Consider the following 26,424-nt stretch of genomic DNA (forward strand, 5'->3'; position numbering starts at 1 on the left):
CCAAATATGTAAGCAGAAGCTTTAACAAAGTATGGTCTATAAATTATAAATTAAGACTTCACCAAAGCATGGGGCATGAAACGACTGCGCGCATCTAAGAACATCCTGAAGATCAATAATGTAACAGATGCAAAACAATATTACTAAGTTGTCAACTTCACAAAGAAGATTGCAGGATAGTACCTGTACCATCAACATCTTGTCAATTAGTCTTCAACACTACGAATTTTTTACCCGTCACTTCAGTATGAAATGTGAATGCCAAACGACATACTACCCGTTATTATTTTTCGTTTTCCGTGTTCAATGTTTGACCATTCATCTTATTTAAAAAAATTTTGCGATTAATATTTTATTCTTACTAGATGATAAAACATAAATAGTACTTTATGCGTGACTAATTTTTTTAAGCTTTTATACAATTTTTTTAAATAAGACGAATGGTCAAACGTTAAACACGGAAAAACAAAAAACGATCCTATTTCGGGAAGGAGGTAATAGACTGATAGTAACAGTAAACAACACTCCTATAAGTAGCAACTACACTAATGCCAATTGGCAACTGTCGTCTGGGCTCTGCAGCTCCAGCACGCTGTCCATGTTAGCATCAAACTCATACATGCACCAAATACAGTTTCCTACTAACGGATAAATGGGTTCGAGTACGACGTAGTTAGTATTTATTACACAATAAACATGCAGAATCAATAGGCTCAGACAGCAGGAAATGCATTTATATGGGGTAACGGGGTAACCATAGATGGAAGCAATATAAGAAAGTGCAACCCAATCTGTTTTTTACCCATTAGAGAATAAATAAAAGGATATTTCATCAGTATTCTTGAATCTTGATTACTGTTGAACTGAAAATCTGAACTTATCAACATAATTTAATTTCTTCAAAATCCCCATACCTTCTATATCCTGTACATATAGACACTAATACATGGGTTAATTCTGCATTATGCTTTAAATATTTGACTATTTGTATATCATTAGCTGTTTGTCTTGTACAAACACAATTGCCATGTTGATATGTTGAAAATGAACACTATTACAGTAATTAGTACACCCTCTGTTCAAACATATACTACGTTTAGACTTATTTGGAGGGGTTAAGGAATGGTGTAAAATTAAATGGATGATGGTTGTGACTGGTTGACCCGAGGAAGTAGGTGGATAGATTAAACAAAAGATAGTTGTGATTGGTTGAGATGAGTAGGTGGAGAAGTAGAAGATATATTTTGGGACAAAATTTCAAGTCTAAAGGCAGCTATATTCTAGGACGGTGGGAGAATGCATTAGGATCTCTCAAATAATTGAAACGAAAATGGAAAATAACAAAGGAACATCATATATTTTTTATTATCGGGTATTTCCACTTGTTAAGATGAGTACTGCAGATGCCACCTGTGACCTGTTGCATGCATAAAAGTTGTCTGAGACCAGGACAGCAAATTCAGTGCTGTCTATCCCCCTATCTAGAATTGAAAAAAGAGACTGAAATACGGTTGTCGGTGTACCACTGTAAAGTTTCACCAGGTAAAACAAACCAGTGCACAAATCACATAGCACCACATTTTTTTGGGTCTATTTTTGCAATGGCAACTGATGTCTCTAAGAAACCATGAATTCAAGACATGCAATTCTGGAGCTTTCCATGAAAGAGTCACTACAATTGTTCAGAGCTTCAGATTGGCAATACAATGACATGAATAGGCACAACACTGTATCTTCAAGTATGATATGAGAGCTGAGTATGAAATGTCGGGCCCTATCTCCAGCCAGAAATGTGCAACAAAATAATATACATATCCCTAGCTCTTTAAAGACACTCAAGTAAGTAGTATTAATAACAACGAGATTGTTTTTTTAGCATGACATAAAAGTCAAGATAAACTATCACCATTTTTCAATATAGCAGAGAATAGGCTCATGCATTAGAAGAAACTGATGTCTTGAACACCGGCCAACATTTTCATTTTTATTATAACGTCCACCACCTCAACACATGCCAAGTTTCATGTGTAATCTATAAGGAACACATTAGGAATATCAAGATGTGATGTGGAAGATGTCACTAAGGACACAAGTTTGATGCAATCCAGTGGTGAGCAAAGATCAATGCACAGAAATGGTGGCTTCAGTCAAAACATGTTATGACAATAACAAAGAAGCAAAAACTCGATAGTGATTTGAATTCTCACTGCTTGGACCTATTTCCATTTGCAACATAAATCAATCAAAGGAATGCTATCATCATTCTTTATATAAAAAAGAAGCAGGTAATTCACTGAATACATACTTATTAACTGTTAGTCAAAGCTAAGTCGTTTGTTACCAATCCATTTTGTATTACTATTAACAACCGTGGATTGCATTATTTGCAAACATAAAATCCATTTCCAGTTATCATAAGATGCCTATTATCACCATCAGGTAACACAGGAATGTTGGACAAACAAACATTGTAATATTTTTGTCCATATGGACTGCATTCTACAATGTTGTAATATGAGAGCTCGATTCGACAATCCATATCTGACACAGCCCAATACGAGTAACTAAAAGGCGCAAGCCCACGCAAGCGTGGGCACGAGTTGGAGCTAAGTGAAGCACGAGGTACCAGCAATCGCAAAGGGAGGGAGGAAAAAACCCTAGGTAGCCTCACGAACCGACGGGAGCTCGCTCGGCTCGGGTGAGCTCAGATGAGCTTGAAGGGGAGCGGCCACGGGGTGGAGCGCGGCACCTCGACCCGGTCCTTGATGCGCTCGATCTTCTTCTCCCGCTTCGGCCGCGCGTTCCCGTAGGAGCCCTTGAACCGCTTCCCGCGCTTGGTCTTCTTGTCCCCGCGCCCGCAGGTCACCGCCTCCGCCTCCGCCGCGGAGGCGGAGAGCACCGGAGGGCGCGCCGGCACGAGGCGCCGCACGAACGCCGCCGCCGCCGCCAGCCGCATCGCCATGCCACCGAGCTCCCCGCCGCCGCCGCCGCTTTTGGATCGCCCGAGAGAGAGAGGGAGGAGAGGAGAGGAGAAGCGAAGTGACGAGAGGAAGGGTTTTGGGGCCCACGGCGAGTTAAGCGAGGCCCACCTGTCCGTCTCTTTCGGCCCGGTAAATATTTATAGGCCACAGGCCCACGTCACGTAGCTGGGAGTCCCGTTCCAGCCCAACTCATTTCGGCCCACACACGTTGGTGACAATCCCGATCCAGCCCAAGAGTCTGATGGTGTGTGTGTGGCTGGGATGATAACGGTCAGAAACGATATTATTATTTGAAAAAGGTTTATTTTACCCTCTAATCTAATTGACCGGACCGCTTAGCTTAGCCCATTGAAATATTTTTAGCTTATTTTATTCACTAAACTATTGAAAATAGTTTGTTTCACTATTTCGTAATATTTACGTTGGTTGTTCTTGTTAATAAACATGTTATATTTTGAGCTAAACTTTTTTTAGCCATAGCTGACACCACCATCAAAGTTTAAAAGTATTTTTTATTTTCTCGTGACTATTTGATTAAACTTTAAGATATTGATTTTTAAATCAATCTAATGTGTTTTTAACCTATGTAAATAGTTTTAATTTTTTAAAGAAATTAGCGAGGTGTAAGTTATAATGCATCTATCGTCCTATCAAAATTATAATGCAAACTATGGCAAATGTGGAAGGAGGGAAAAATATTAATAAGGCTAGAGAGTATATTTCATGGTGTGAAATGAGCCAAAAATAGTTTAAAGTGCTGTGTGCTCCAATAAAATAGTTCATGGGAGTAAATTGATTTTTCTTCTTCTTATTATTGTATGAGTAAATTTTATAAAACCACGGTATTACGGTATTATAGGTCAACTTTCATAAAATCACATGTTTTTTTGATATGTTGCACATAACCCCAGGTATTTTTCTTTGATGCAACAGTATAAGTTGTAACCATATAAGTTGTTTGATAAAACTTATACAAATTGTTTGATAAAACTTATACAAGTTGTAACCATATAGGTCTAAACAAATTTATATTGATACAATAACAAGTAAAATTAGTTAACTATGTAATTTTGTGAAATTATTAGACCAAAATATCTAAGGTTTACGTACCACCCACTAAAACCCACGTAATTTTGTGCAACTTCAATCATAAACACACTTATGGTTTTGCGGAACTTACACTTTATTATTATTGTTATTGAAAACGGTTAGGATTTCCATAGTTATGAACTTAAGTATTTATAGGCCGTGTTCGGTAGTGAGGAGAAGGGGATTAGTTATCCGACGCGGAAAATATAATAATAGATTAATGCATAATTAATTAATTATTAATCATTAAAAAATATAAAATATATTATTATGATTATTTAAAACAACTTTCCTATAGAAAATTTTCGCCAAAAATACACCGTTTAGCAGTTCGGGAAACGTGCGCGCGGAAAACGAGAAGGTTTAGATACCTTATTCATGGTATCGAACGTGGCCATAGTCATAACTTTAGTACCACATCGACTTTTTTAAAAAAAATTAAATAAATAATCAAAAATCATGAGTATTATATTACTCCATTCTTAAAGGTTTGATATTATTGGTTTTTCTATACACGTTTGACTATTCGTTTTATTTAAAAAATACATAGTTATTAATTATTTTTATATCATTTTATTTATCGTTAAATATACTTTTATGCATATATATAGCTTTATAAAAAAAGATTTAAACAAGACGAATAGTTAAATATATATAAAAAAGTTTCGAAGGAACCATATAAATTCCTACATACGTGATACGTACAGCGTACCTCCCGCTGTACGCCCTCCTCTCTCTCTCTCTCCAAGATTTTGATTTTTTTTTTAAGTAAGGATTTTGATTCACTTTCATTCCCATTTCCACGATCTGAATCACAATTCACACGCATAGATCGAACATCGTAAATTGATCGATCCAGTTCATCTCCGTCGGCAAATCACTCTCCTCTCCTGGTGGCATGCATTGCAGCATCCTGCACCACGCATCCACCCGGCATCATCGAGGCTTTTCAGATCATCAGCTCATCGCCATGGCCGGCCGGAAGAAATAAAAAAGATCCGATTTTTCAGGAGTAGACGACGCCGACCCAGCTGAAGGATCTCCGGTCAATCCGTGGCTTGAGGCTGAAGCTCAGCCCGAACATCTCCTTGATGGCCTGCCCCTTCTCCAGATGCTCGACCAGCTTCGCGACGAGGGCGGCGCTCTCCCCGACGTGCTCCATCCCGGTCTGCGTCCAGATCCGCCGCGACAGCTGCAGCCTCCGCTGCTTGGAGCCCATGTCGATCCCCCACTTGATGAACAGGCTCTCCCTCTCGGCGAGGTGCAGCTTCCTCAGCATCTGCCTGTACAGCATGTCCCTCTCATGCCGAAGACTCCTTAGACTGCAAAGAAGAAGCAAACTCTGCCATGAAAATTTCTGAACAAATCATCTGGAACTGGAGGTAGCACGGTGTGTGTGCGGTAGTGACCTTGATGCAGCAGTGGCATGGAGCTCGCCGTCTGCGGCGAGGGTGTTCTTGATGAAGGAGAGCCTCCTGTGCTCCACTTCCATGTAGATGCTGTCTGTCCGGTCGCCCTTGAAGAGGAGGAAGAAGTAGGTGCGGTGCACGATCGAGACGTTGCACTCATGCCACAGCTCGATGATTTCCTGCTGCTTTTTCTCGAAATCGATGAGCCAAGAAAGAGAGTCAGCTGTCCTCAGTGATGAGTCTGTGCCAACATCTGTAGTACTAGCTTTTGGCTGCATGTATCAGTAGTGACACGGACAACAGAATGAAATCAACTTGACAATTAAGACAAAAACGTTGCAGTGAATCGTGCTCATGGAGAGAACATTTCTGAGAGATTTTCATGTACCTGGTTTTGCTCTGAAGACTGGGGTGCATGGTTCTTGTCGGTCTTCTGTTCATCCACTCCTGTAACGCAGCTGATGTCACTCACAACACGCTCTTCTTCAGCATTGCTGTCGCTGTTGCTCTTGTCTGCAACCTCATCAGAGCTCGGGCTTTTCATGACCTTCTCTTGGCTTTTGGTAGAATATCTGAAAATTTCGCCCGGCGGTGGCGTCGTGCTCACTGAATAATCGAACCAGCTATTTGGAATCACCATGAAACTAGCTCTGCAGCTTCTACTCCTAGTTAGTGCACTATCCCTGGAGCTGACGACACACCTCTTCAGGGCAAGAGATTCGTCAGTCTCAAGTTTCTCAAGGTCCAGTGACGGCTCAAAATCACACGCATATAGCTTGATGGCATTTTCCGCTGAATTTGACATGCTCTCATCATGCTTCTGATCGCCAGTGTATGTTTTCTTTTCAGGTGTTTGAAACAGTTCTTGATTTCTCCTGCTCCTGAGCTCATTTGTCTCAATGCACTGGACTTCCTTGCAGTGCTCCTCAGGGACCTCAGATGCGTCACGAGGAGCCACTCTATCTGCCTCATGTTCATCTATGCTGTCAGAAACATGTCTGCTTGGTGGACACCAGTGAGGCACTGACGGTTCATCCATTGTTTGATCTTGGTAATCAACATCATGAATATCTGAATATGAAAATGCACCTTCAGAAACATTGCGTGGAATTGATTCTGAAGACCGACTCTGTTCAGAATATCAGAGTTAGGCTGTAACCTACAAATACTGTTGCATGATTTATTTTTCTATTAGAACACATTGGTCAAAAAAGATTTACCCATCGTCTTGCTAACTGATTGTTGATATCCTCATCGCTCGCGACTTTGCGGAAATTATCAAGTTGAGATTGAACGGTGTCTTTTTGCTCCATCAGTTCCTTCAACTGTTCTTCCAGCTGAAAATCCACCGGGTAAAAAAAACTTTACTACATTTTTTAACGTGCAGCAGTATATATAAACAGAATGCACAAAATGTAGGATAAATCCATTATCATTTTATATCCTTTTATCTGAAGATCAAAATAGATGGATCAAAAAGTAATCCACACCTTTTTAATCAGTTCATCCTTTTCTCTCAGGATCTCAGCATGAGAAGCGCAAGAGGCCGATCCAGGAAACTTCAGCTCATTCTCTAACCTCGCGATCTCTCTCTGAAGATGCTTCACCAGTGCCTTGTCTGACATCACCACGTTGACCTGTGCGTTGGTGACGACATCTTTTGCGCAGTTAGCAAACAGAAGCGTGTTCCTGGACTGCTCAATGTGGCAGTGAGCTGGACTCATCGTGCAGATAATGGCTGTTTTTGCATTGCCTCCCAGAGATGATTGCAGTATGCGAGTGAGCTTTGAATCTCTGTAAGGAATGTGGCCATTTCTCCCCTTGCTGCACCAACAGGAAATTTTTCAGAGTCTACTGCACAGCAATTGCATGGTTAATAATTATTTTTTTAAAAAAAATAAAGATGTTTTGTTTCAAAGAAAAGAAAGAAATGAAAAGTGTAGAATGATTTTAGCCTGCGAAAATAGAATGATATGGAAGATACAGAAGAGAATTATGCGAACCTGAGTTGGCGAATGACCTTTCCCAGTGTAAGCAGACTTCTGTTAATATGGCTACCTTCCTTTAGCCTCATACCAGCTGATGCCGTCTGAGATGCACGTTCACTTCCTGCTAAATCAACAAAATTCTGCCCAGAAGAAACTCAGATGCTGCAGAACAACAAATGCAAGAACAATACAAAGCTTTCTAGATGCAGGTATGCATACCACACAAGCTAGAAGGGTGCTCGAGTTTCCTCTCCCCAAGAACTGCTTAGCTGAACTCTCAACCGTCTGCACTTAACAAGGATGGTTGAGAACTGGTGAAAAAAATTCTGTTGCAAATAATTTAGCTTGATTGATAGAAGCACAAACCAGCCTGAGTATTTGATGAGATCTGGAGCTTGCTTCATTCAGAGCAGTCTCACCAATCTGTCTTTGAGCTGTCTCACGGACAAAAATTCGATCAGTAAACTGAAAAAACCAATGAGCTGCTGATCTTCTTGCTGTTCCAGGTTCAGTAAAAGGAAACAGAGAAATTCAGTAGCAGACCTTCACACACAGCAAGGAGCTCCAGAAGATGGCCTTTGTCTCTGAGAGTCTCCTCAGTGAGCTTTTCCACCACAGTTCCTTTCTGTTTGCATTCAGAAGGAGAACATAATGTGAGAAGAAAAATTCAGGATTTTGCTGAAGGTAAACATCAAACCATGTCAACAAGAAAGGTAACCGGCAAAGGTTATCTGACCTCCGGATCATCAAGAAGCCTGAGAGGAGTTGCGTCAGGGCTCAGGAGGTCCCTGACAGCTTCATTGTATATCTCCATGGCCGAGAACTTCAAGATGTAGTCTCTCTCAGGATGCTGCGGATCGGAGCAGAGAGTCCAGAACAGAAATTCATAACAGGATGCAAACAATCACAGGCGTGAAGCGAATCGAAAACCAGCAGCCCGATCACCTTGTCGATGTAGCTGTAGATGTCCGACATGCTGTACTCCGTGATGCCAACCATGGTGTAAGTCTTGCCGCTGCTCGTCTGGCCGTACGCGAATATGCTCGCTGCAGCAATTGTCAGAACAATTCTCACATCAGCTAGCTCATCGTCGACGACGAAGAACTCGGCGTTGCAAAATGCAAACCAAGTTATGGGTTTTTTCTTACCGTTGATTCCGCTGAGCACTGACAGGGCGACCTGTCTGGCTCCTTCGTCGTACACCTGCCTCGTGCTGCACTCATGGCTGAACACCCTGTCTGGAGAAGACGAGTGAAAAGAATCACGGGGAGAAGTGAGCCGTCGAGCACCTGCGGCGGCGGCCATGGAGGAAGGCGGCGGCGGTGTACGCACCGTAGCTATAGGCGGCAGGGAACATGGTGCGCTCGGGGACGGTGCCGCGGAACATGAGGGTGGTTGGGCCGGAGCATTCCCAGTCGGAGCCGTCGCCGCGCTCCGCCTCCCGCGCGTTCACCGGCCGTAGCCGCACCGACACCAAGATCCGCTCCGGCCGCTCCTCCCCCGCCATCTCCTCCTCCTCCTCCTGCACCCTGCAGCACGGCGTCGCGTTCATGTCACGAGGAGGCAAAACCGCAAAACCGCGCAGCTGAGCAGGTGCATGCGCATGGCATGCATGACCAAAAAAAAAAGCAACAGGGGCGGGCCGTCGGCCGGCGCGCGGTCGGTGTTGGCCACGCGCCGCCTTTCGCGCCTCCATCCATCGCCGGAGGTTGCGACGTCCGCGTGTCATCGGACAGCGCCGCGCCAACCGCTGCCGCGGCCGACGTCTCCTAGCTCTGCGTTCACGTATCTGTGCATTCGCCGTCGTTGCTTTCCACCCATGCACAACGACAAACAGAGAAAGAAAGAAAAAAAGGAATGGCGGGTTCCTGCATGCCGCGTGCATGGCAACCAAGCAACCGCGCGACAGGCATGGAATTCTCTTTTTCACGAAAAGCCAAGTAGGAGAGATCGATGAAGGAGCAGTTCGTCTACCTCTCGCCGCGAGAGCCGGCCAATGCGCGGCGACGAAACGGGGGGGGGGGAGGGGGGGAGAGGAGAGGTTGCTGCCTCCTTCCTCTCCTCGGAAGAAGAAGAGAGGAGGAGGAGGAAGAAGGGGACGACGGGACAAGAGGCAGGTGATTTTCACCTTTCTTTTTTTACTCGCCGTGTTCTTTTTTTTTTTTTTTACCGCGAACAGAGCAGACTGGACGGCGGTTGGGGTAACCCCCACGGGGCCCACCTGTCTGCCATGTGAGGCGCACGGAACGGTAAAAAAGAAAAAGAACGCTGTAAAGAAAAGAAAAAGACCAGACCAGAAATAACCGTTTTGACCGGTGACCGCGCGCGGTGCTGTCTTAATACGGAGGCGCCGCCGCCGCCGCCATCGCCGTGGAAGCCACCGTCTTCTCGCGCGCCGGCGAGGCATGCAGAAGGTACGGTCTCTTCTCGTCGGCAAATGGCGTTGGACATGAGAGCGCCATGAATGCTGTCCCGAGTAGGGGCGCTCGTCGCCGTCCATGTCCATGAGCAGCGACATTATTGCCATCGCCCAGCCTGCTGGCTGCTGCAGAGGCTGGGTAGTAGTGAAGGGCGAGCTATAGTGAAGGCGGCAGAAGGGTACCAAGGTGAGGGTACTGCCAGTAACCAACCTACACCTACCAACATTCAGCGTCTCGCTTTTTACTACAATCAGTGCGATATATGATTGATCGCTTTGAGGGATAATCGGCTTTAAACACACATTTCTAGGGAGAATATAGTGGTGATTACTGAACTGATCAACTCAGCTGTTGATACAGTCGTTGTCTGATCTTGCTATGTGTTTCCTTGTGTTTTGTCCGATAGTACCATCGTTCTAATATATAAATATTTTTAGGTTACTAAGTATAGTATTAAGACTAAGAATAAAAGACTCTTATTTTTTTAATAATAAGAAATTGATGAGTGGAATGATAGGTGGGATAAAATAGCAAGAATCTTAAATGGACAAACCGTATTATTAAGACCAGGTACAATAGTAGACTATAAGCCAATTATAAACATATTTTAAGAAGATAATATGCGAGATAGAATAGCAGCATGCTACAGATTTATAGTCAACTGTAACACGAACTCTAAGACACATGTGTGTATTACAGGTGAGACCGAACATTAATTATGTAGTATATGTTTATAGATAACTGTTGTATGAATTGAGTATTTAGTTGGCTATAAACGATTCAAAGCCAGTAGTTGGCTATTCTATTGAACTTGTTCTAATATGTTTGAAATGATTAGAGCCGAGATTCGAATGCTAAAATTAATTATACTTTAGTGGAAAGTTAGTAGGATATAATCACATAAACCCTCTTTTTCGTTGCCGGTTGAGCCATGTTGCCGAGCTGAGATAGCTACTCATCGACAGGGCTAAACAGAAACTGCCGATAATGCAATACACAAGCCTGTGCAGTGCACCGGCCACCTGCAGGGTACGGCGAAATGGCACTTAAGCGCCGCCGCATGCAAACCCCTAGTTTAATGCGCGTACTTGTGTACGGCTGATACATGGTTTACGCCATATCCATATGATTAATGTTGTTGATTGGTGTGGTAAGTAGCACGCACGTCCTCTCTGCACAGCGATGCAGGTATATGCAGTTAAGCGACGTGGCCAAACATGCCTTTCTGCACGAAATGCAGATTGCACGATGAGACAAATTCTCTCTATATTCCAGAAAACAAATAGACCGTCTAAAATTATTCCATTAAGTCGATGCTTTTCTGAGACAGAGGGTGTCAATGTGCTCTTCGGGCTAGCTTTGGTGACCGGTGTTGACTGAAATCATGAATCCCATGATTCTGTTTGTTAATTCGAAGTCGAGCGACCATTACTGTTACACATGCATAAAATACAGTTGTAATAAAACTTAAGACCCATTTAAAAAACTAGGATTGTGAAAACACATAAACAGAAAAGAAATGTAAGAAGAGTTACCCTTGGCACTGACTATCGCCGTGTTCAGTTTTAGGGTAAGTAATAAAAAAATAGTAATATATTAGTATATGATTACTTAATTATTAATTATAAAATAGATTAATATAATTTTTAATACAACTTTTTAATAGGAAATTTTTATAAAAATACACCGTTTAACTATCTAAAAAGTATGTGAAAAAATAGAGAATCTAACATATTATCCCACGGTCCCACTGAAAGAACGCGGCCTATATCTGTCAAGAGATGCACCACATGGCCAATACGGGCTGTACGGATCCTTTATGTATAGAAGCCCAGTAACTGGGCTCAATATGGAGCCTCGCGGTCAGTAGATGACGATGGATCGCCTGACAGAGAAGGCCGAGCAGATGGGCTTGAAAAAGAGCATAGCTGGGCCAAAATCACAAAATAACATTTAATTCCCCTTGGGCCGCCGACCTGCCCCAGCACGCACGAATCACGAGGCAAAATCAATCGGACGGGCACCGGCCGACGGTGGCCCATGGACAGGGCGCACGGAGCAGCGGGGAGCCAACGAGGAGAGAGAAGAAAAGGAGGCGCCGCGTGACGGCGCCCATCGGCAACCGTGCAACCAAGCAATTGATTCGGAGCCACAAACCCACCCCCCGCTTCTCCCCCCCTCCCTTTTATATTCTGTGGCCCTCGCCTCTCGCGGGCCCACCGCCCCCAAATCCGCCATATCCACAGCCCCCCTCCCCACCCACCGGCCTCATCCGAACCCCTCACCCCCTCACAGACTCCTGGGCCCCACCGGCGCTGTACCCCACTTGTCAGTGTTTGGGCCCGGTGCGGATCTTGGTGGTGGAAGCGGCTACAGGGTGGCTTCGCTTTCCTCGGGTCTGCGGCGGCGTGGACCCGGTTCATACACCCCCTGGAGAGCTTGGAGCGAGCGAGGAAATTTTTTATTCATATTTATCTTTTTCATGGTTTAATTTTAATACCAAACTTATGGCAAACACTGCCACGTTAATTTTCTCGTGCAGTAGGCGTGGCCTAAAAATGATTTTAAAAATAATTTATTACAAGCTCTAAATTTAAAAAAAATAAAAATTCCGCAAATAAAAACATTCTGTGAGCGGACATGTGGATTGGACTCGTGGACTGGGTGTAGGGACAGGAAGTCCGATCCATCGAGAAGGCGGGGCCCACCACCAATCTAGCCTCCTGCTCGCCCCACCACCACATCGAAATCAGAAAATATTATTATTATTTCTGTTTCTCCCGAGTTCTCCTCGCTCGCTCCACCGTCATCTCCGCCTCCCCCCATCCCCTGCTTGCTCCCGCCCGCCGCCGCCGCTGCGCCACGTGCTCTTCGTGCCGCCGCCGCCGCAGCAGCCGACGGCAACGCTGACGCTGTGTGTCCACGATCGAAGGGCTTCGCGGAGAGCGATCCGCCGGAGGAGAAGAGCGGGGTGGGGGGGGGGGGGGGGACGAGATGGAAGGGGGGCGATGACACCGAGTGCGGCGCGGCGGGATGCGGACGATCTGCGACGTGTGCGAGAGCGCGCCGTCGGTGCTCTTCTGCGCGGCCGACGAGGCCGCGCTCTGCCGGGCCTGCGACGAGAAGGTGCTCACCTTGCCCATCCCCTTCTCTACTGCTGCTGCTACAGCTGCCGAGCCTGCTTTCCAATCGTAGATCGGGCTATGCGATGCTTCAATTGCAGTGACTTACTTCACACTTCGGTTGGAACTTTTTTTATTGGATAATAAGATCTCATTGCGGTCGGACTTTTTTATTGGATAATAAGTTCTCTAGACGGTTATACGCTCGAATTAGTGCATTGATCTCCAGTTTTATTCTTCCTTTTTTGGGTGGGGAAAGCTTTTGGTGTACTTGTCATTTCATTTTGTTTGCGATTCAATTAAGGAGTGCTCGCTGGCCTGGAACATTTCATTTGGTATGGCATGTTTTCATACTTGTGGTAGGGTGGAAGACCGTGCAATTAAGACCAAAGGAAATTGTGGTATTATAGGATGCCAGCGTGCATTGATAGTGACTAACTGGAGTGCTTGTTTCGGTAGCGACTGAGAAATTGCCTTACTTGATATCCACTTATTTCTTGCCTGAATTTAAATAAAAATGTCCACTGGTAACTAAATCTGAACTTTAGAAGTACAAATTATAATTGTATGTTTGTTATTGGAGGCACTATTACAGCATCAAACATATATAATCAGTTCAATTACATTGTAACTCCAGCATTTGAGATAGTCATAACAATGTCTTGGTGCATCTGGATGACAGACAATGGCAGTTTTTTCAGAGATATTAATCCACAGTTTCAAGTCTGTCAATATCGAATCAAACACGAATTTTCAATGTTTATCAAGATCTTGAAGTGGTTACTCTTGAAGGGTTTTTCTCAAGATTACCCTATCCTGAGTATATGTAGCTTTGAGGTCAATAGACACCTCCATTCTTCAGGCATCAGCACTCATAGCCAAAACGATGGATATGAGCCTGTCATGATTTGGTTTGGCACCGTGGTTAACCTTGACTGATGACTGAGTTGGTGGGTTAGGCTCGCCTCTCACCTAGTGGGAAGTCATGACTCATGAGACTTATGTCTACGTGTAACAGTTAACCCATTCATAGTTCTCTAGAAGTTATGATTGAATTGGCCTTGTTAAACTTTTTCTAATAGTAGAGAAATGTAATTGATTAATACTTTTGCATTTGTGCTTACATGATTTGTGGACCCCACATGTCTACTGTTGTTATAGCCTTGGAAGGCTTTGTTTCTGTATCACTTTATTTGCAGTTGTTGAAATAAAGATTTTTCTAGAGTTAGTGGACGTGTGTTACACGGTTTAGTACATTATTCCAAACACCATCTTCAACCCACAAATAAACCTGTGCATGAAGCGCATGGCCGCATGCTTTCATTCTTTTTAGTTGCTCAATTTCTTCTATGCACCATAATCAAGGCCGTAGCCTTTTTTTATATAAGATTTGGAATTTTACATGATGATTCATAATCATCAGTGTGTGCAAAACTGCATCCTGGCTGTAGATAGGAGCTGCAACTGGAACTGGAATGTATTTTACATAAACAAGTTAAATGTATGGGACCTATGCTGTTACCGGGACTCTGGTTTTATAATTATGATCTTATATTGTCAGTACCATTATGTATAGTTGTGCTAGTATGTACGTTGAGGGGTTGTAGAATTGTTATGCCTTTCTATTAAAGTATTGCACTGAAGTGAGCAAGCATAGTTATATTTCAATATGAAATTTATGGATCGTTTTGAATGTAGAAACTGTGCGACAGAACTCCACGTTTAGTTTATGCAAACTATCATTGTTTTCTGGACCTTCTTGTTGGCTGTGAGCCTGTAACAGATGCTAGTACAACTCAGTGACATGTTATGTCGACTGTGGGTTAAAACTTAAAACCTAAAACCTAAAACCTTTTTTTTCCCTTGATGAGGCCGATTGTTGTATGTTAGTGGCACTGTCCAGGTGGCCTCTTGAGGTCAAATTACATTATCAAATAGTCTTGATGGACTATGATCTTCTGGACAAAAATTCTATTGTGCCCTCACATTCTCACAATATCTTGATTTAACGGCATTGTATGTCGATTCTGTTTTATCACTTTGTTTTGAGCAGTGAAGTCCTCTTCCAATAATTCGGAGGCCATCTTTTCTAGTGCTCATTCTCAACTTATGTCTTTATGTTGGTTGAGTACCTGCTGAAGAACATGAAGTTTGCTCATTACATGTGAACAGCATAAAAAGATCAGATATTGTTCATAAAGCTGACATTTATGCATGGATTTGTTAAACGAATGTTTGCCAGATTGGTTCCTGTCCTTTATCAGGGATACATTTCCGTATCCAGATCATTGAGGACATACATCAACGTACTGTAAATTCCCCCCTCTGTTTATTGTTACAAGGCATATTTGATTTGAAAAGGCCAAAGTCTGTAGATTTTGACCAGCAATTAGTCAAACTACAAGTATATTTAGTAGTTCTGCAATATCTTTCATGTGGTAACAAATAACAAACATTTCATAACAATGATCAATCAAACATTCACACTTCCTTTTCTAATATTTCTTCCAATGTTGTGATCTAGGTGCATATGTGTAACAAGCTTGCTAGTCGGCATGTGAGAGTGGGGCTTGCGGACCCTAATAAAGTTCAACGCTGTGATATATGTGAAAATGCTCCTGGTATTCCTTCTATTTATGAGTGTTTTACTTTTTATCTATTAATTAGCTTGTCTTGATTCTGTTTGGCCTGTTGGTGCAGCCTTCTTCTACTGTGAGATAGATGGTACATCGCTTTGCCTTAGCTGTGATATGACTGTTCATGTCGGTGGCAAACGAACCCACGGGAGATACCTTCTCCTAAGGCAACGGGTTGAAGTGGGTTTTTTAGCAGTCAACTGCATATTGTAATCTCTTGCCATGTTTTCTAGTGCTTGATTTGAAATCTTGATTAGTTTCCAGGAGATAAACCAGGCAGTACAGATGATGTGGCAATGCAACAGAATGATCCTGAAATCCAGATTGATCAAAAGAAGTCCCCTCACTCGGTCACAAAGGAGCAAATGGCGAACCATCATAATGTTTCTGATGATCCAGCCTCAGATGGCAACTGCGATGACCAGGGTAACATCGATTCGAAAATGATTGATCTTAATATGAGGCCTGTCCGCACTCATGGGCAAGGTTCGAATTCACAGGTCTGTCACTTCCTCTATGGTAATGCAATGAACTCGTCTATAGTCATCAACTGGGCACTAACATTGTCCTCTCTTGTCTCTGCTGTTCTCTTACTGATGTCAATCCAGACTCATGGTGTGGATCTTAGTGTCAACAACCATGATTCTCCCGGAGTGGTGCCAACATGTAATTTCGAACGAAATGCCGACAAATAAATACTGGAACACCAAGGATGTACATTTCTTCAATCGCTGCTTTATAGCAGCTCACTGGGAGCTTGGGTTAGCTTTTGGCCTCAGTTGCCGGGCAGAATATGTGTTATTACAGGGACCTCTTGTGTCGCTGGTACGATTCTAGTAGAGATGAAGTTAAACGAGTCCATTTATCGTCGTGCACTCGTGTTGTGGTTGTCAAGACTCGTGTGACATGTCCATATGGAAGCACGGTGGCTGTCACTTGTGCTTTTGTGGATTGATGCTGTATGGTATTAGAAACTGTACAAAAGATTAAATAGACCGATCATTTTTCTTTCTGTGCCCAATTGTTGCTTGCTCGCCAAATGTGAGTCGGTAGCTGGCAGGAAGAGTGTTCAATAAAAGCAGGTTCGGTCCTCTTTTTACGAAGCTTAAGATTCTCCTTTTTTTACGAAGCTTAAGATTTTAAAAACAGCTAGCACCCCCATATTTTTGCTTGTCTTCATAAATTAAAATTTAAACTTTAAACTTATAAATTGTTTTGGTAGGTTTTCACTGTAGTTTATTTTTTAAATTGACTTTTATATCGCTTATATAAAAGTATTTATAAATTATTTTTTACTGTAAATATGATATTTGACTTTTTTTCCGTATAAGCCAAATGATAGTTTATTGGTTTTTGCCTTTTAGTTCAATTTTCTGAATTATAGATTTTAAGTGTCGATGAAAGTTGCAATAAGGACACAGAAAGGACACGTTTCATGCCTTTGAGGGCGTGAAGCCGGTCAAAGCAACCCTTTTTGCCTAAAGGAGGCAGAAAAAAACAAAGGGTTAGTCAAACATGGTTTGCATCAAAAAGCTCTTCGATGTCTTCTAGAGCTCGAGTAGGGGGTGTGACTACTCCCTCCCCATACTCCCATGTCACCCTCATCAAAATCCGAGATGGATACATCCTCTGCCCACACAGCACGGCAGCGCAAGTGTCCTCCGCGACCCAACCAAACCGAAAGCCGACCCAAAAAAAAAAAAGAACGAACGCTTACCGAAAAACAATGGCGACGCCACACGCCAGCCACGCCGCTGCTCGCCGAGACGGCGGCACGGGCTGGCGAAACGCAGGGCGGCTGCCTCCCTTGCTCCCCGCGCGCGCGCCACGGCAGGAGGCAGAAGAAATCCAATGTATAGTCTAGGCACGGCCACGCGCTCCCTCGGCTATAGGATAGTTTAAACATTCCTATCTCTATTCATGCTATTTGTCTCCTCGGTTCTTTTTTCACACAAAGTTATTATTATCATTTTATCAACGCCTCCCCCTCACAATTATATATATTCTTTATCTATTAAAATATTATAATATTTTTTTTCCAATTATAGTCTCTGCTAAACAATTTAACATGTTGGGAATTTGGGATAGATATAGTACTAAGATTAACTTTAAAAATTATACTTTGGTCAATTGAGTTATTGATTTTTAAATTTGGAATGGATTATATTCTCTTCCTATAAACAGTAGATTGGCTTAACGGGTATTCAAATAATGAGAATAGTAAGAATTAATGCATAAATGCTTATATTAAGGTATAAAACTTGAATTCTCAAGGTGTTTATATTTTGAACAGAGATAGTAATTAAATAGAATGGTACAATAAAATGGTATAAAAAAAACTTAAAAATGAATACATCAGACATGTTTTTAGGGCAAGGAGAGAACGAAGAGTGAAAAAAAGAGCCGTAAATTTGCACTTATCTGTTACAACGCAGTCCTATTAGCTGTGTGAAAAAAATATGTTTCATGTATCAATGTTGTGGTGTGTGTATACGTAAGGGTGTAAGTGGGCCGTCCACCAACCCGTTTATAGGTCAATTAAGCGGATTGTTCACCGGGTTACCCACGACCTATAAGCGGGTTCATGGGTTGACCCACTTACACACCTATATATACATGTATACATATATAAATACACACATATATGTATATGTAATACATGAGTGAGATATGTTATTGAGTACTCCCTCTTTTCATTCTGGACAACAACATATTATTTTAATTTATATTTAATTACGATTATATGTAACAAAATGAATTACATAAAATAAATACTCAAAAACTATTTATGATTTATCTACACATGTTGTTCTAATATTTTTAAACTAAAATTTGAAAATATATTAGTCCAAAATTTGAAAAAATGACAATATTCTTGTCTAAAACAACAACAATTACGGAACAATTACGGAACTGGAGAGAGTAATTTTCAGGTCTGGTGGCTACCGTTCTAGTTTATTTAGCATGGATTAAGGTGGGGATAAAAGATTACGATGTCTCTTAATAAATAGAGTAATAATAGAGAACGGAAGAAGACGAGAAAAAAAACAACAATATGAATATTGTTCGATATAATTATATTTGAATAATTTTTAAATTATTGAAATGTTTATATTTTGTATATTAGTTTTCCACTGAACTTGGTCGTACACCCTGACCCGCACGCTCGTGCGGGATACTGTTCTTTTTTTTTTTTTCCTTTCTTTCTTTGGTTAACCGAGACTGGGCGTGGGGCGCGGGGGGCACGATGGTGGTGCTTGCCACCCCCGGGCGCGCGCTTGCTTTCTGCCGGCGATGGCGAGGCCCGGCGACCGTGCGACGAGACGGGCCAGGGTGAGGAGGGGACGCCACGCCACGGCACGGCACGTACTGCGCGCGCGCGCGCTACCCACCACCCGGTGGCTGCGACATGGAATGGAACGCGTGCTTGCTGCTCTGCGCTGGCCGGGGAGGTCGGGGAGGCGGTGCGGTGCATCACGGCGCGCCGCGGCGGCGAAGTCGGCGAGCGGGAACACAGCTCGCACGTGGTCGCCTGCGGGCCGGGACCCTGTCCCCTTCCCCCGCGCCACGGCCCGGATCTACTGCGCCCCATCTCTCCGGCCCCATGGGCATTGTGCTGCTACTATCAACAGCGCAGCCCCAGCCTCCATGGCTGCCTACCTGCCTGGGTTTTCTTCGTGTCTATTTTTGTTCGATGCGTGAGCTTGGAATTAATATTTCATTCAGGACTTGGGTCCGGATCCTGTTCATGCGAGGGGCACAGTAAATGAATGATATGAATAGTCCACAAAACACTGTAGCAATAGTAATTCCAAGCCCTGTTTGCTACTATAGCAATAACTGTAGTGATAAATCTCGATCATCCATTTTGATCCAACGATTGAGAGGTATACCAAATACAAATTTATAGCATCTCTGTATCTTGTACTCAATCGTAGAGGATCCCATCGCTCAAGACTTACGCTGTCATAAGTTCCACATTAGCGAGTTGTATGAATGGTGAGCTTCTAGGAGGATCTTAACCACTCCTAATCATGTACCGAGAAAAATATGGCCTATACTGTTTGCTCTTCATTTTATCGGTTATGGTTGAAATTTAAGTTTTATAACTTAGTTTTAAGTTGATTTTGATGTGCCTTCATCATGTTTTCTTTTAAAAAATTGAATTTAAATCAATAAAACTCTCGCGTCAAAACTTATCTAGAAATTATATGTTAACTAGTAATAAACATTACGACTTATAGCTAACCATGTGTATCGAAGATAACAATAGTATTTCCATACCTATATCAAATAATGGGAGTAGTAGCTTACAAGTAACCCATACTAAAAACAATATTAAAACAATATTGTTATCTCTCCTTAGATTTGCAATTCAAGTTTGCTATCTCCATGACCCCCAAACAAAAAAAAAGATTCACATGTGTTTTATTGACTTGCTAACACAGATACACTCCTACACGAGTACTCCCTCTCCTACACGAGTACTCGTTTTGTTTAAAAAAAACCAATTCTCTGGTTTCCGTGTCACTATCCGTCTTATTTGAAAATTTTTCGAGAAATTAGAAAAAAATAGTCATACGTAAAATACTATTCATGATTTATCATCTAATAAAAACAAAAATATCAATAAAAAAATTAAATAAGACAAAGAGTCAAAAATTATAAGTAAAAAATGAAAAATTGGTTTATTTTAGCACGGAGAGAATACTGGGCACACCTGATTCCGGGCAGCCACGACGCAGGAGACCAGGGCGTCCACCTGGCGCCCCCCCGGTCGGGTCCCACGGCGACACCGTGCCGCCCTCCTCGCCGGCACCCTCCGGTGCCGGCCCTCCCCCAACCCAACCGCCCCAACCGCCGCCCGCCCGCAGCCGCGCTCCTGTCCCCGCCGCGGCCCGCACGCCGGATCCTCTGCGCCGCCTCCGCGCTTGCACCAACGGTATATATATACCGCCCGTGCGCTGCTCGCCACCACTTAACCCAGCGCTTCATCGATCTTCTTCGTCTTCGTCGACGGCGGCGGCGGTGTTCGGTCGGTCATGGCGAGCTACGGCGACGACGGCGTGGAGCTCACCGAGCTGACGCTGGGTCCTCCCGGCGCCAACGCGCGCAGGGCCAGGCGCGCCAGGAGGAGCGGCCGGTCGTCGCCGTCGTCTTCCTCGATGTGCGTACGCCATCGATCTACTTGTTCTCACTGATGCTAGCTCGCGTGATGGTATGTGTCTGACGGATCGATCTCATGGTTTTGGTAGGGTGCAAGCGTACTACGTGAAGGTGAGCATGGACGGGACGCCGTACTTGAGGAAGGTGGACGTGGCGGCGTACGGCGACTACCTCGAGCTTGTCGAGGCGCTCAACGACATGTTCTACTGCTCCTCCATTGGTGAGCTTGCTTGCTGCACATCGCTCGCTGTGTATATCTACGCAAGATTAATCGATCTACCAAACAATAAATTTATGAACATTGGTCAGTAATGCGTTGGTGGCTAATGATGCTTGCAGGGCTGATGGATGGGTACGGCGAGTGGGAGCACGCCGTCGTGTACGAGGACGGCGACGGCGACTGGATGCTCGTCGGCGACGTGCCATGGGAGTAAGCACCAACCGAAACCACGCCGTTGCATTTGCATTGCATTGCTGGATGCTGATAATTTTTTCAAATGCCAGAGCAAAATATAAACGTGGAAAACTCAATCCGCTGAGTATGCGTTTGAATTGCAGGATGTTCGTGTCTTCGTGTAAGAGGATGAGAGTGATGCGAGCGTGTGAGGCAAGAGGATTGAGCTCGAACGCGTGACACAAACAACAGCAGGTGAGAATTAACACTCCAATTAGATCAGATCGGTAACCACAGAAATGTTACAGTTTGGTGCATGCAGTAGCCTAATCAACTTACGAATCAGATCAGCAATGATCTGTGTGATCAAATTAAGCCGTTTATACAAGCAATCGAGAACAATCACATGATCAAGCCAGGCTCTAACGATCAGTCTGAAACTGAAACTGAAAACTCTAAGCATTTCAGTTCTGTTCTTTTGTATACACTGCAACAAACTGATTCGGAGTTTGCGTTGTTGGTTCATTTCTTTTTTATATAAACTGATTCAGAATATGTTGTTGGTTCAGTTCTTTTATATACTGCAGCAAACTGATTCAGAGCTTGCGTGGTTTCAGGTTGACCAAAATGACCAGTGCGCTGTAGATATCTGAACCTGGACATCGACTCCTCAAGTGGTGAAAATGCTGACGAAAAGGATGACGCAATTTCTGACCCACCACGGCCATGCTGTCTGTGCACAGATGATTGATGCAAAACATCTACACAAAGACCTGCAAATCAGCATCTCACTCTAGCCTGGAACTGGAATAAATGTTAGTGAAGTAGTTGACACTAAAGATGTGGTCAGTCAATCTCCAGCCTGCTGCTTGCTTCTCACATGAGCCTGAATCCCTGATACATCTGACTTCCTGAGATCCAAACATTTTTTTTCAGCTCCCTTTCCCTCCCTGCTGGCCTCTCTTGCTGCTGTTTCGTCTGTCTGTATGTATGTATGCCACCATCACGTCGCATGTACATGGATCAAGAGTCGTTCGTTCGTTGTACCTCCCAAATTTTGATACAGCTAGCATGAAGATCTTTCAGTCTGAAACGAGTACTTTGTTCATCTGTGGTTTTGCAGACAGCAAGCATCATGGTGATCGCCACCATGATCCATGTCTCTGTGTGTTTGTGCGTTGTGCCAGTGCAGAATCCAGTTCACCTGTCAGAGCAGCGAGCGGCAAGAGCTGTGTTTGGAGGTACGAATGCGGGCAGAGACACCGGCATTTTTAACTTCCAAAGCGTGGAAGAAATCTTCATGGGAGATGCTCCAGTAGCGGTAGTAGGCAAATGTAACAGCAAGTGGCCATGTTGTGTACTTCTTGTATGAAGATTGGAGGACCATGCATACCTACAGGTTGGCGTTGGACAAACTGGAAATGCAGGATAAAAAAACAGCCTAGAAACTTCTGAATGTTCAAACATGGAATAAGTTCACACGGAGGTTTCCAACTTAACATCAAATTCGTCTAAAGTATCTTAACTTCAAAGCCAGAAATATATACTCATAAACTCGTATAAACGGTTTTAAAAAGATCTTATAATAATATGAACTATATTTTTACCTAGTTTCATTGACATGACGCACAGTGAGTCTCATGTGTTAACAACGCCATAGTTAGCAAACAATCGACAATAAACGATGAACAACAATAGATCAATCCCAGAAGACACAGGATTTAACATGAAAAACCCTCATAAAGCAGAAGAGAAAAAACCCACGGATGTCGGCCATCAAATATCTTCACTATATCGGATGAGGTTACAGTGTCAAACCGCGGCTTACAAGAAGTATATATATGGTGAAACCCTAGAATCCTAAGCCTTTGGTGACAGGCCTCTATTTCGTTCCGACGAAATTGGCCTTTATATGAGTGCAAATGGATTTGGTTGACAACTCAACGGACATCAGAAACTCTGGATCAACCTGGATCCGCTTCTGCATGTCTGAATCTCTCCCACTCGTGGAGGCCCATCAGCATAGAGAAGTTGCCGAGAACCCAGCCTACCATGTGTAGGCTCAAATAGGTAGTCATCTGAGATGGGCCGTATGATGCGTCTCGGCAAGCCCGGTGGCCGAAAGACTGAAACACTCAACGATCTGTTCCTCATACTTCATGGCTGCTCTATGGTTTCTGTGTGAAACTTATATTTGGAAACTTATGAAATACTTCCAGAAAGAAGAACGAGCGAGCTAGATGCAGTAGTGATGCAGACGCAGCATGCCGTGATCCCATCTCTGTCGGTGCACACACACAGCCATGTACTGTGATCTGTGATGCTAAATGAATTAACATTTAATCTGCTGGATGGACCGATTAATCGTTCACCTCCTCATGCATGCGTGCATAATTCCTTTTTTTTTTCATCTCTGAAGATATCTGAACAACGCATAGCCTCTTTTCGACTTTGCTCTTGATCATCATTATCGGGATCTTAAGCTTTGGACTATCGCACGCAAAGAGCTGCCACAAGCCCACAACTTGTCAAAGAAAGAAAATTCTCACGCATGATGTCTCACAAAATTTTGATCTTACTTGAGAAAGTGCATCCTGCAATCTAACGATCCATCAGGTTTCCTGCCTTTCTGCAACCAAGTGTTCGCAACTCACAAGCAGAGAAGCATGTGTCCATTTACCAGCATCATCAGACCAAACACAAGATTAAGAAAAACTTGTTGAAACTTCACCGTCAAAAGTTAAGCACGGTTATGGAAACTAGCATCAGATTATCGTTTTGTCACTTGTCAGAGACACGATTCTGAAGAACCACTTCATCACTCCTGCAACGGTTACAGGAACTTCCTCAGGGTAACTGAAGAATGGAACAGGGACTGTGTGGCAACAGAAAAGGGGACGGATCCTTTGCTTTTGCAATGCCATCTTTTGCCGTGGCCTCAAATGTATGATGAAAAGGAGCAAGATTGATTTGATACGTCCAAGGAGACCGATCATGTGATTCCTCTGCACACTCGGGTAGCTTACACAAGGAGCCGAAATGGAAGTTTCAGGCAGGATACCCTGCTAGTGGTTAGAGTACGAGGTCTCTGAAGTTTGCATTTAGCACTGTGTATAGCTACTAATGTACATGAATCTGACTGAATGAGAGAGTGCATCACGAATGTACGCATAAATTCAGCAAAACAATGTGCAAGGTTTCGTTTTTCTTTCTCCTCAATCTTCCAAGAAGGCATGCATTTGCAAATCTGCATATTTGCAACGGGAAGCTTGCATTGTCGCTCATGAGGAAAGGACCAAATTCTTTAAGAAGTAAGAACAACATGGAGATAATTTTGAAGTAATCTGAATATTTGTTTGGAACAAAGGAATGCTCCCAGAAAATTCCAGGTGGCGTGCACAGGAGGCTGTGGCATTCCTTAATGGAACAGGCAGGAGTCCCCATCGACAACAATTCTCTCCAATTCGTTGCTTCCGTTTCCATTTTCATTCCAGCTGCAAAATCTGAACCAGAGGGGACTCACTGCCCCAAAGCTGATGATCTTAACAGCTTCCTTTTTGGCTTTTTATTTCCAGAGAAGCACAGCAAACAACACGTAACGACATGGTCGGTGCTCAAGTTTCTCACTTAAGAGTCACTGGTCTCGATCACATAGATTCGCCACATTTTGGCCTTTGCGATGGCTGAAACGAGAAGGGGAGAAGAAGAAAAGAGAAGAGAGAAGTGTTGTCTTTCAGGTTAACTACCGTTTTCAGGCAGATCACAGGAGAAATTTGTGGTGTCCTCTTGCTAGATAGGCATGAAGAGGGCGTTGTTGCTGTTGAGTAGATCGATCTCCTGACTCCTGACATTTTGGGTGTTTTATAAAAAAAACAAACAACATATTTCAAATGAAAAATAATATACGAATAAAATAATTATATATATATATGTATTCTTAGCGATTTAAAATCCAATACTGAGAAATAAACTTAAGTGAAAAAACATCAAAATCAACTTAAATTTTAGCTTATAAGCATAAGCATAAGAGAAAAGATAGGGTGCTATTATACAAGCATGAATTGATGAGGTGAAGAAATGAAACAAACTTATACGTAATGACTTTGATCTGGAATTTGATTACAGACTTGAGAGATATCCTCATAGTTACAAGTAATAATTAAATGTTTCACTCGTCCCAAAATATAAACATTTCTAGCTATAAATCTGGTGCACATTAATAAACGAAAATTGTTATATTTTGGGGACGGAGATATTTGCATTTAATTTGATTTAGTATTAAATTTCTCGATGTGCACATATAAAAAGAGGATTTCCTATGCAAGTATAAATCTTCCAAAAAAGGATTACCCAATCAACCCAAACGTCAGGGCATTAAGAGTATTATATCTGGCTGCCATTTCGGATTTTAACACGACCAATGCTTTCCTTTTGTGCTCAGTTTGATCCACCACCGAGATTAGCCGGTTAAATTCCCCTTCAGAGAAAGAGAAAAAAAAATCAAAATCAAAACCCGTATCAACGGCTGGGCTTCACTCGTGGATCTTGCCTATTGTGTCCTATTCCTAATATTATTTCGATGATCTTATTTATCTCACACACATATCCTCTACTGTATAAGCAGCATGTATAAAATCGCCTCCTTTATACTTGCTACCTTCAATTCCATAATTCTTATAGTCAGTCAGTCAGTCTGTCTGTCTGTCTATCTATCTATCTGTGTGATATAAAGACAGCCCGAAAAGAAGGCTTCACGTTCGCTCTGGGGACTAGAAATTCCCACATTAATCGAAGAAAAATAAAAAAATATGAACCATTAGATCATGGTGAGTTCAGATTATAACGGTATAGATTAATCGGAGAAAAAGAAAAAATATGTACCGTTAGATCATGGTGGGTCCAGATTATAACGGTGTAGATTAATCGGAGAAAAAGAAAAAATATGTACTATTAGATTATGGTGGGTCAGATTATAACGGTCAAGATTAAATAGCATATATAGATGGAAAATTTTATGTCAATAGTTGTAGAAGTAATCAAATAACCATTGTTTCCAATCGGAAGGCAGCAAATAGAAAAAAGTACCAGCCATTCCGGCGACACGCCATCAACAACAAAATAAACATCACGTCCTGACTCATGACTCCTTGGCTAATCACCTGACAAGTGACAACTCTATAGCCTTAATACGGAGTACGTTTTGTTAATGTTTTAGTCGC

At 42.9% G+C, this 26,424-nt stretch overlaps 4 protein-coding genes across 5 annotated transcripts; 2 read left to right on the forward strand and 2 right to left on the reverse strand.

Moving 5' to 3' along the window:
* Positions 1-2,453: 2,453 nt before the first annotated feature.
* On the reverse strand, positions 2,454-3,003 carry LOC121055359 (30S ribosomal protein S31, mitochondrial). Its single transcript, XM_040527784.1, has one exon. The coding sequence runs from the start codon at positions 2,960-2,962 to the stop codon at positions 2,705-2,707; it is 258 nt and encodes an 85-aa protein (XP_040383718.1). The 5' UTR covers positions 2,963-3,003; the 3' UTR covers positions 2,454-2,704.
* A 1,724-nt stretch (positions 3,004-4,727) lies between these two features.
* LOC102708926 (kinesin-like protein KIN-7J) lies at positions 4,728-9,073 on the reverse strand. Its single transcript, XM_006661402.3, has 13 exons — positions 8,800-9,073; positions 8,616-8,705; positions 8,413-8,513; positions 8,204-8,317; positions 8,011-8,092; positions 7,834-7,901; positions 7,687-7,752; positions 7,483-7,607; positions 6,970-7,303; positions 6,700-6,816; positions 5,868-6,608; positions 5,480-5,751; positions 4,728-5,392 (listed from the first exon to the last, which is right to left on the reverse strand). The coding sequence occupies exons 1-13, from the start codon at positions 9,017-9,019 to the stop codon at positions 5,077-5,079; spliced, it is 2,646 nt and encodes an 881-aa protein (XP_006661465.1). The 5' UTR covers positions 9,020-9,073; the 3' UTR covers positions 4,728-5,076.
* A 3,786-nt stretch (positions 9,074-12,859) lies between these two features.
* LOC102719794 (B-box zinc finger protein 19) lies at positions 12,860-16,657 on the forward strand. Its single transcript, XM_006660815.3, has 5 exons — positions 12,860-13,013; positions 15,534-15,630; positions 15,710-15,825; positions 15,903-16,145; positions 16,254-16,657. Exons 1-5 carry the CDS (start codon positions 12,921-12,923, stop codon positions 16,338-16,340), a joined length of 636 nt encoding a protein of 211 aa, XP_006660878.1. The 5' UTR covers positions 12,860-12,920; the 3' UTR covers positions 16,341-16,657.
* A 4,030-nt stretch (positions 16,658-20,687) lies between these two features.
* LOC102720073 (auxin-responsive protein IAA26) lies at positions 20,688-22,637 on the forward strand. 2 transcript variants are annotated; one of them, XR_001551031.1, is made up of 6 exons: positions 20,688-20,812; positions 20,901-21,031; positions 21,151-21,241; positions 21,370-21,460; positions 21,823-22,237; positions 22,329-22,637. XR_001551031.1 is itself a non-coding variant. In XM_006660816.2 (5 exons), the coding sequence occupies exons 1-4, from the start codon at positions 20,688-20,690 to the stop codon at positions 21,443-21,445; spliced, it is 423 nt and encodes a 140-aa protein (XP_006660879.1). In that variant the 3' UTR covers positions 21,446-21,460; positions 21,823-22,285. The 2 variants fall into 2 exon arrangements, 1 of the variants encoding a protein (XP_006660879.1); XM_006660816.2 differs by lacking the exon at positions 22,329-22,637 and having other exon boundaries at positions 21,823-22,285.
* Positions 22,638-26,424: the final 3,787 nt, after the last annotated feature.

The sequence above is a fragment of the Oryza brachyantha genome, chromosome 9, assembly GCF_000231095.2.
Source record: "Oryza brachyantha chromosome 9, ObraRS2, whole genome shotgun sequence".
Classification (NCBI taxonomy): Eukaryota; Viridiplantae; Streptophyta; class Magnoliopsida; order Poales; family Poaceae; genus Oryza; species Oryza brachyantha.